Source organism: Ciona intestinalis, chromosome 1 (genome assembly GCF_000224145.3).
Source record: "Ciona intestinalis chromosome 1, KH, whole genome shotgun sequence".
Lineage (NCBI taxonomy): Eukaryota > Metazoa > Chordata > Ascidiacea > Phlebobranchia > Cionidae > Ciona > Ciona intestinalis.
The window spans coordinates 6,559,055-6,569,706 of record NC_020166.2 but is presented as its reverse complement, the minus strand read 5'-3'; the positions used below and the strand labels follow the sequence as shown (position 1 = coordinate 6,569,706).

The 10,652-nt window shown below is 37.6% G+C and overlaps 1 protein-coding gene across 2 annotated transcripts; it reads right to left on the bottom strand.

Moving 5' to 3' along the window:
- Positions 1-93: 93 nt before the first annotated feature.
- LOC100180068 (GDP-L-fucose synthase) lies at positions 94-2,923 on the bottom strand. 2 transcript variants are annotated; one of them, XM_002124030.5, is made up of 9 exons: positions 2,757-2,923; positions 2,407-2,550; positions 2,095-2,209; positions 1,884-2,012; positions 1,354-1,561; positions 1,202-1,266; positions 915-1,061; positions 647-746; positions 94-316 (listed from the first exon to the last, which is right to left on the bottom strand). In XM_002124030.5, the coding sequence occupies exons 2-9, from the start codon at positions 2,538-2,540 to the stop codon at positions 261-263; spliced, it is 954 nt and encodes a 317-aa protein (XP_002124066.1). In that variant the 5' UTR covers positions 2,541-2,550; positions 2,757-2,923; the 3' UTR covers positions 94-260. The 2 variants fall into 2 exon arrangements, with proteins under 2 accessions (XP_002124066.1, XP_026691007.1); XM_026835206.1 differs by having other exon boundaries at positions 2,407-2,547; positions 2,757-2,856.
- Between the last annotated feature and the right edge of the window lie 7,729 nt (positions 2,924-10,652).

Below are 10,652 nucleotides of genomic sequence, written 5' to 3'. Positions count from 1 at the left end.
TAAAGGTTGGACTGGGATAATGTTTGGTTTAGAACTACTCTCTATAAATGTATGATGTGCATTTTCCTTGAGTTGTGATACGGTAGACAAATGTTCAAAGAATTGGTTTATTTTGGTATTAAATTTCCGCTTTAGAACCAAAACACAAATGAACAATCGAATTATAAGGCAGTAAAAACAAACGTGTTTAAAGAATATATAACGGTAAAATTTGGTAAGCGTTTGTTTATTGCTAGGTCCAAAGAAATGATTAAGTTCGTTTAAATCCTTGCAGTGCTGTAGTTGGCAGTAAACCATTCGCATGTTTCCCGAATTGCTGAAATTGAAACATTGTTAAAATTGTTTACCTATATCCACAGTGGTAGGCCTATATATGTTAAGATATAGAAGCCCCTCGCGAGGCTTATACGATTTTTCTCACCATATCTGGATAATCTGGTGACTCGTAAATCAATTGCCCTCGAACTGTTTTATAGGTTTACCGATACCCGCTGTATATAAATTTTAAAAAATCATCGGGTATTATTGTGGGTCCGTAATTGGTCTGTCATAAGGCTGCAGGGTTCGCGCGATCTATGATACGGCACTGCCTACACCCACATTCCTACAATCATATAGTCTAGCACTCTAGCAGACATTTTTTTACCTTGGTCCATTGGGGTGAATTTAAAGTCTGGCAGATACTTTCGAAGTTTGGCATTGCTTGCTGTCTTTTTGTATTGACCGTCCGATCGAGTAGTGTCATACTGCCAAAATAAATTAGTTAGCCAATCTGTCAAACTAAGACATACTGGATAAATTTCAAAATTCCCAAAGCTTTCTCTCCTTAAATATGATTTAAATGATATTTCGTGGTCAATTAAACTATTGCGTTCAAAATCAATTAAGGAAATATTTAGCAGTAGTCTACTTACGACAAAATCCCCTTTAAAGTCGAAACCTTTAGCTACAAACTCAGCAGCTTCTTTGATGGAAATTTCATCCTCTTCGCCAACAGATAGAATAATTGGTTCCGTCTCTTTGTACTCTCGCAACACCCAAAGAAACAGGCGCCCGAGATCCTGCAATTAAGGCATTAATTAGGTTGTGTTTTTTTTGCGACGGGGTGGATATATAGTGCCATAAATATTAGCTATAAAGGAAGTTTCTCTTAATCATTAAAATTCCAATCCTGGTATTCGTGAAAAACAATTAAAGTTACCTTGGAATAAATAAACTGTCGTCTTGCTCTTCCTGTCCCCCACACTGTAAGAGGAGTGTTGTTTTCTGTAAACACAATTAAAAAAATAATTTCGTCAATTAATCCCAATCATCACTTTGCAACACATTCGCGATTTGAAAGTATTAAATTACCCTTGCACTTGTAGACCTTGTGGATGAGACCAGGCATGACGTGGCCCTCTTCCAAATTGAAGTTGTCGAAAGGTCCAAACACATTCGTGGGAACAACAGCGGTGAACTCGGTGTCATACTGCTGGTTGAACCCCTTGTTCATTACGTCAATCATACGTTTAGCGTACGAGTATCCATAGTTGGAATCGTGGGGTGGGCCATTGTGTATCTATAAATACACACCTGAATTATTCGTTTGCAGTGTTAAAACATAGTCAGTATCCAAAAATGGTTACCGTCGCCATGTGCACCGTTTCTCCATATGTGATTAAATTAAACATCACTGGTTGAGAAAATTCTTTTGCTACACATGGTCGTAAGAATAACAATAAACAGCGCTACATAATTAAAAACTGTGTTTTTTTATTTCCGACCGTCTGCGCAAACAATTTATTGATTGAAACAGCTGGATATATCTAGATTTGTATAAAATAATCCGTAAACGGCCGTTCTCTTGTTTAAATAAGACCGTTTAAAATTGTGTTACTTACCATGGTTTCGTCGATGGGATAGGTTGTTTCATTGGGAAAGATACAAGTTGACAAACACGAGACAACCTTTTTCACTCCCATCTCTTGTGCAACGGAAAGAATATTGTCGTTGATTGCAGAGTTGATTCTCTGTAGTAAATATTAAAGTTTCGAATATTCGGTTAGCTGAAAATTTCTCAATTTTTTCTCAAAGGTGTTATTATATACTTACGAAAAATTGGAGATTGGCTCTCATGTTGCCATAGAGACCACCGACTTTGGCAGCCAGGTGGATCACGTGGGTTGGCTGGTGTTTCTTGAACACAGCCTTCGTTGCCTCGCGGTCGCTAAAAGGAAAAAGGCAAATTAAGTTAAATTTTGTTTAAAAAAGTTTCTTTTACATAAAATAAAGTTATTTATGAAATCCATAGTCTTATTACTGTTACTGGTTCTTTATGGCACGTGGATTATGAACCGCATAAAGTAATTTTGTACTTCAATTGAACACTTAGTCAATGACACCAACATTCGGTTTGGTACTTACGTGAGGTCGGCATCTTTGGAGCAGAGATAAATAAATTCTTCATCAGATCTTTTGTCTGCTTCTGAGGCCGCTTTGATTCCTTGCCCAACAAGACCGGATCCGCCTGTCACTAAAATTCGTTTTTGTGTTGCCATGATTGATCTGCTGTAAAATTTACGGTGTTTATTAGTTTTTACAAGTAGTTGAAACTTTATTGCCCAGCAAATTGTCCTTCTGCTTTCAACACAAAATAAAACAGCATTTTCTCAAAAAGCTATAGACACAAATTTTCAAAATACAACAATACAAGTACATGTATTCCAGTTAAATTTAATCTTATTAATAAAACGAATAAGTTGTTCAAAACTTACCTTATTCAAGATGTCTTAGTAAACCGTTGTAATATTACTCTTGGTTGCTGCGAATGATAATCAGAATGAACGAAGTGAGAATTTATAACTTTCTTGCGAAACCAAATGCGTCCGTACAAAGGCAATCCAACCGGTTTATTCAATAGACAGTCAATACTCATGGCCTAGGGCAACTTAAACTTTTGTGTTGTGAATGTCCGTTTTCGCGCACCACTGTTCGGTAATCACTACGCTTATCGGGGTCGAAATTTATCAAATATAAATGTCACCTTAATTCAAACCAGTAATTATCACTTGTGCGTTGCAAAAAAACTCGAGTTGCATAACATTCTAATTGCAATAGCACGTTAAAAATCGATTGAATGTGGCTTTTTGGTGTAACCATTTCTATTTATTATATATAGTGGGGTGGGGGAGATGGCACACCTTTAGCACATAATAACCAAATATACCGATTGTCTTTTAAACATTTAACAGCAGTTCATGTGAGTCGTGAGGATGCGACCTAACACCTATTCGAATGTTCTTTGTTTATTGCCAAATGAGAAGAGAAAATAAAATAAAAAGATATCTCATCCTCCCCAATCCTATTATATTGTAAAGTGATTGCTATAAATTTAAAATATTGCTGATGTAGTTATATTTACTATATTTATATATGAGGTATAACATTTATTATTGACCGTATTGTCCGATATTATAAAAATCAAAGTATATATGGTTGTGGGTAATGCCACATATTTGTACTAACACAAATTTATAGATTGACAACACTTAACAACTTACTAAAACACGAGAAGTTATTAAGAGATTCGCACAACAGGGTGCTATATAACCAATACGCAAACTGTCAGGGTAAAATGGGATAGTTTATAACACTTTTTGATTATAAATTTATAATTAGTGGTAAACCTTATGTATAGTAGGTTGGGGGAAGATGGGACACCTTTTTATTCTATTTTCTCCCCCGTTTGGTAGTAAACAAAGAAAATTGAAAGCATTTTACAACCCGCCTATTCTTATACGACTCCCACAGATTGGTGTTACTTGTTTAAAACATGACCAGGATATTTGAATATTATGTGCTAAAGGTGTCCCATCTTTTCCCACACTACTATACAGGATTTTAAAACGATATTTTTGCTAATGTCGTCCTTAATTTCAAGCCATATATTCACCCCCTGTCCATTTTCTCTTGACATATCTCAGTTTCTTTCACAAAACTAGGACTATTTATCAGAAAAATCTAAGCTGTGTAAAATGTTTTAGCCTACTTTATTAACAATAAGCATCTTATTATTATGCTTTATTTTAGTCATTGAAAATATGTTGGGTTCGTTTAACGCCGAATTTTAATATTTAACAACAGTAATCGCCTTTGTTGAAGTGTGGGAATACTGTTAAATGCTACTAGCAACATTTTTTTGTTTATATCAAATAATAATCCATAAAAAAATACTTTAAAAAGTTTCCGATTTGCCCCGTGTTCCAACATACCCCACCCTACTATATATAGACATAATTTTTGAATCTCATTGAATCTGAATGATTTTTTAAGATTAGATGAGCCTTTTATTTATATATAGGCGCATAGGCCTATAATTAAAAAAAAATCGTAAGAGATTTGAATTGCACCTGTTGTTAAGGCAACCAGCCGCACAGGCAGGTGCGCATTTCGAAAGAAACGCTATCCACAGTGTATTTTCTTTTTACTACAGGCAATATCAGACTGTTTATGTGGTTCTTAAGTTTAAGCGGACTATAAGGGAGACTAGCAAAGTGTGGATTATTGAGTTTAGGTGAAAGTTCAGTTGCCCATAATTATTGTCCAGTCATCAAGAAAAGGGTCTGTCAGTTCTGCAGCGTAGATTAATTGTTGCTTTAAACGAAGTTAATTAATTTTAAGTTGTTCATTTATTACTTCACTTAAAAAGGAACAGCAGGTTTAAAAGTATTTTCAGGGTATTTTACACCCATACAGCGTAAATCACGCATAGTTTGTTTGGACATATTAAAATGTGTATAAAACTCTTCAGATCCTATAATTAACGTGAATAATTTATTTCTAGCTTTAGAAGAAACCACTTGCTGGGTTGGTACAGCATTTCTTTCTCCATGTTACAATTGCTCGACAGTCATGTCAAAATCATTGAAAAAGAATTGGCGAAAACAGCGACCGCTTGTGGAGCCATCATCAGATACGGTGATTTTCAATCAACTTACCAGCAGCCCCTTCACTGCCGCGAAAAAGAATTCGCCTCCCAGGTAAATTTGGATGCAGTTTTTGGTATCAAACCTTGGTTTACTTTACATATGCCGCATATGAACTATAAATATGTAAGGGCCTACTATATAAATACTGCTTTAGAGTGATCGGTATTAAATCTAACCGAATTCCGCTACAGTCACTTTTGTTTATATTTATATAATAGCCTCTATGTGACTGATGACGAGGCGTTTACATTGTTCAAACCTGACGAATAGGAGAAAGCAAATTCCGGTTCCGTTATAAATTTGGTCAGGGTGGTATTACGCACGCGGGTCAAAACCATAACGCTTGGGCAGAAAGTTAATATATTCAAACCTTGCGCGAGCTTTATAAAAGTACAGTCTTACATGAAAAAAAGTCCGGATGCGAATTGCCTGTGATTTTGATTTTTAGTCATTTGGTTTACCCGGTGTCTACTAACTTCGGGTTTACCTGTTTTTCATACCAACCTTCCATTATTCTACACTGCTCTTATATATTTTTGTTCTTTATGGGTGAGGTTCTTAAAATTATACATTAATTCACTCAAGAATGACTCAAGACTCAAGAAACGTACAATATGGTCTCTTGACTTTAAGCCTTTTAAACCTTACAATAAGAGGATGTGTAAAGTTTGGTCCGGTTTGCCGTGATATCCGCCTCTATATACCTTCTGCGCATGCGTGGAAATTTTGATGTGCTTGTGTAATACCACCGGGGGTAAATATTATACCCAAGACAAAGGTTTACACGGCACCGCCCTATACCCTATATATAGTCTTGCCAGGTTTTTATGTTCCAGGAAGGGTATGTTTTTAGGTTCCTATTCAGGTTTTTAGGTTCCAGGAAGGGACCTGTCATTTGTTTCCTTAGCACAGCAACATAAACAAGTAATGCACATCGACACCATTCATATACTGTTTCAATAAGGCAGTTTTATAAGTTGCGTCATTATTCCCACTGTAAGAAATAACCGTTTATATAGGTCTGACCTGGTATGGCCAAGGGTAACGTTCTATTTATAGTAGGGTGGGGAAAGATGGGACACTTTCGGCGCATAATATCCGAATATCCTGATCGTGTTTTAAACAGTTAACAACGGTCTATGGGAGTCTAAGAGCATATAGTTTTATGATTCTTTGAAAGTTCCTTGTTTACTACCACATTGGACGAGAAAATCGAGTTAAAATGTGTCCCAACTTCCCCCACCCTACTATACTATATTTTGTTTAGTATATTTGAGTAAGTACTTCTCGAACATACAAGAGAACGTATAGAATAACACTCCTAATTATTTTTCCTAAAATAATAGGGTGAGTTAATAGATTTAATTGTACGTCTACAGCCGACCGGCTACAGTGTACAGCACTACACCGAGGCTGATACGAGCTACCGGCGGTGGATCAATCGGTAATTTCTTTATTCCTCCACCGGTGTCCTGCCGTTGCAAGTCTTCCAGTCCCATTGTTCAGAAGAAAAAGTCATCGTTTTACATGGCAGAGGTAAAATGCTTAAATTTGTAACGTTGAATGGTGTGTTTGAACCTTAGCGACCCCGGCACATGGCTTGTTATGATATGACCGACATATTGATAAAATGCGAGCATTTTCTGTGCAACAAGACTCCTGCTGTGTTTTTCAAGCAAAACATCGTTATCCAATTTTAACGAACCCGTACTTTTTCATGCCATGACTAACGGTACTGCTATGTAATTACGCTGATATTTAGTTAAATTACTTTAAAATCATGATAGTAAAAATAGAAAAGTGTTGTTTTTTTGCCGACGAATGTCTACTCGGTATCATGCGATGAGTATACAATGCTGTTCAATAAGAGCAAGTAAAAAAGTTTTTATATAAAGCATACACTCCCGGTTCTAAAAATAGCCAGCACTCGTGGTTTGGTTCTATTATACGAATAACGTTTAGTTTTATCGCGGTTTGATTCCATGCTATAAATAACTTTTAGGAGTATGGCGGTTTGATGTTATAGTTAGAGTACTTGCTTATTTTTATAGTATAGTAAGATGGGAAAGTTGGGATTTTCTCGTCCCATTTGGTAGAAAACAAAGAGTTTAAAAAAATGAAACTGTCTCATCACGACTCCCACAGACCGTTGTTAATTCTTTAAAAACTCGGTCAGAATATATGGATAATATGTGCTAATGGTGTCTCGACTCCTTAGCCTACTATATTAGGTTATACCTTACTATGACAAGTTGATTTGAGTTGCCCAGTAGTATGTAGGACTGTATTTCGAAGCGAGAGAATTTTTAGTAATCGTGTTAATCTTTAGGGTACCATCATCATTTCCACTCTCCGTATCTCTAGCTTATCAGCGGTCGGTATTTGCAGTTTAAAATGTGGGTGGCCGCTCAACCAAACCGGCCAACTGCGACGATTCTCTAGCTAGTTTTAGATTTAGTGTACGGTTAACAGATAGCACAGATCTCAAAGCATAATAAGTTTTGTTTGCGACTTGTGGGTTTGTTGAAACGTCGCAGTCATCAACTACTAGCAATAGGTATCAGTTGATTACTGCTGAGGATGTTTTACGAGTACCAACTTTGTACACAATTAACCACATTCGATGATAACAAGATACTCTGTATGAAGTTGGCACACGTAAAACAGTTTTTACGCCGTGCTACAAATCTGTAATACAAGACCACGCACGAATCGTAAATCTCCAAAAGAGAGTGGTCGTCTCACGTCTGACGCGCGAGTGCGTCACCACTGGAGCGTGTAGAGGTGTATTGTGTATGAACAAAGGCTCAAAAGGCGAATAGAATGCCAGGCCCAGGTAAAACCTACAGAGCAGGTGGCCAATGCGACGATGTTATATAGTTCGCTAATTTTCAAGCTAATCGTAGTCGTCACCGTCTTAGTTCAAAGGAAAAAGAAGGAAAGTTATAGTCGACCGACTGACCATGCTTCACATACAATGTCTGGTTACTGTTAGCGGTATTGCCATTTCGGCTGCTTGGCGCAATTACTCTACAGAAATGAGATACTTGGATTACTTCCGTTCTGTCAGGTGAACGTCCCTGCGGTAATGTTCGTATAGTTCATGCGCCACCATTAGCTGTTACTAATTCCTGGCTACTAGATACGCGTGTGTTATGAGTTGGCTTTATCAAGACGTTCCTAAGTAGTAAATAGAAACGCAGGGACGGAAAAAGTTGTCTCTTTTCCATGAATGTAGCGCACAGGCTATGGGTCTATGTCTGGCTTGGCAATGTTTCTTACGTGCGTTAGAGTTTGGTTTTGTTGTGGTTAAAAAGATTCCGCTTTGGTTTGGTTTGATAAGGAGTTGCGAATTCTTTGGTCGACAGCCAGGGTTCGTGCACGCAGTTGTAAATCACGTCATTTACTAGAATCTAGATACTTGGTTGCTACATCAGATACACTGTGTATACAACATACTGTCCACTGAATTATGATTATTGATCTTTTAGTTGTATAAATGAATTTGTTACTATTAGTTTAGTGAGCTTGAGGTTCAGCAGTGCCCGCGGGCGAGCGTTCATTGAGATTGAATTTCCTTCGCAGAACATTCACACACTTTGACTTTGGTGACTGTCAGTTGGATTAAAAGAATAAGGTTTTCGTTCGAGTGTCGTCGTCGCGAATTACGTGCATCAATCCGGTTTTAATAGGCTGTTGTTCAAGAGCAGGATACTTAACGGCAGGTTAAACCAACTTATTAAACCTCAGTAATAAGTAGTGTTTCGCAAGGAAGTAACAGGCCGGTGTTTAAGGGACAAAACAGTATCTTATGATCTTATACATATACTGTGCCCCTAATTGTTTAAAATTTAGTTACCTTGTAAGAGCAAACGTTTTCTGGTAGATCAATAACCAAGAAACGTCCTGCTTACTACCTTGCTCATCAATATTTATGACAAAAGGATGTGTGACTATTTTTAGCGCAGAGTGGTCATGGCGGACGTTTTTAAAACCACAGATCAGGTGGCAGCTGGTAGCTTTTTCGTACAAAATTAAGAAGGTATACAATTAGAATTGATCTCCAAATGAATTATAACGATGCGTTTCCGATGATCAAAATTCGCATGTGCTTAGGAAACAGATTGAGATAGAAATTGCTCCACAAAAGGCACATAAATTGTCGCGAAGGCAGTAGTTTCTTTCGCGACAATTCCACCACCGCTGTATCCGATCAAAGTTTTGAACAGTATGTATGTACATTATAACCCGTACTCGGATTTGGCTCAGAGTTAAGGTCGAAGAGCAGCGGATGTGATGACTGTGAGCACGGCCTGTGCTGGGACGTCACAGGAATGACATCACGTTGGTTTTCTGATTGATTACAAGAATTGCAAGCTGTATTTTGCCTTACCGTACCTTAATGTTTCTGTTTGGTGTACCTTACAGTTTAAGGCTTGACTTCACAGTTCAGAGCTGAGTTTCGGGTGTTCGTTTCGGCAGGTAATTGCAGCTCCATCTCTAATATTAGAGTTAGTAACAAGCGCGCTTGCAATTGGATAAATAAATAAACTCGCTTGTGGTGAACACATTTCGTGTTTATTGACGGACCGAATTCACCGCGACCCGTGTCATTCCGATGACGAAATCTTGCAAAATGTGTTGATTTTGCCAATCTGTTTATTTAAGTTCCGGCCCACAAAATACGTTAGCGTGCAAAGAAGGGAACTGTTGTCTGTTAGAGCTATTGAGCTAAGACTGCAGGATCAAGAGAGGATAGTCATTCCAGAAGCGCTGTCCGGCCCATACGCCTTGGTTGGCCTTGTTTTAATGCTGTGTTGTTAAAGTTTGTTTTGATTAGTATAATTTACGCTTTGGCTTATACGCGGACGACGGTCGCTGATGATTACTGAACCAACGCAGGGCTGTCGTCACAATCATGTCATTGTTTACGTGGCGCATTAGGACGACAAGTGATTTGCCGTGATGGGTCAGGCAAGTGCAGTTCCGCAGATTTAGATGAATTAGGGACGCTTTGGTTTAATGGGCCATGCATTAGACCACTGTGAGTGGATAAAAATGTACTAACTAAACTAAGTTGATTGTTTCGTCTATGTTTTACAAAGTTACAGATGTGGATAGATGTTTAGCAGTCAAGTTTTATTGTCTGATCGAATCTTTTGTAATTCATCTAACGGAGAAGTAGCTATGTTGTAATTGGTAATTACCAATTTGTTTTTTCTTAAACAGCGTTCAAACAAAACACGTCTTTTAAAGTTTCATACATTTCTGAATGTTTATTTCTGAACCATAAATTGCGTTACTAATGTCAAACAGAAACGACAAAAGGTGAAATATTCTTTAGCGTTGGTTTCAGTTGTTAAGAGTTACGTATTGCGGTCTTGCCTTGTGCGTGTTCGTAACTCTAATGCATTTAGTTTCACTGCCCAAGCGTTGTGATTAATTTTCTGCGAACTGCAGTTGGCGTGCGTCACCAGTTTCTACAGAGCGACACTATGCATTGTGACGTACAATTCTACGTAAAAAGTTTATCCTGAAAACATTTAGTTTGGGGTCTGTGCTCTTTGATTACCGCATGTGTTTTAGGTTTGCAATCAATCAAACTTTAATACGAAAATCTTTTTCGTGACTGTGTACGAACTACAAATTGTTTAACGCTCAGCTGCATAAAAACAACAGCTT

Coding starts and splice junctions, on each gene's coding strand:
- LOC100180068 (XM_002124030.5), bottom strand. CDS start 2,540: ATGGCAACACAAAAACGAATTTTAGTGACAGGCGGATCCGGTCTTGTT. Junction 1,562..1,883: donor ATCCCATCGACGAAACCATG/GTAAGTAACACA, acceptor GTGTATTTATAG/ATACACAATGGCCCACCCCA. Junction 747..914: donor ACTTTAAAGGGGATTTTGTC/GTAAGTAGACTA, acceptor TTATTTTGGCAG/TATGACACTACTCGATCGGA.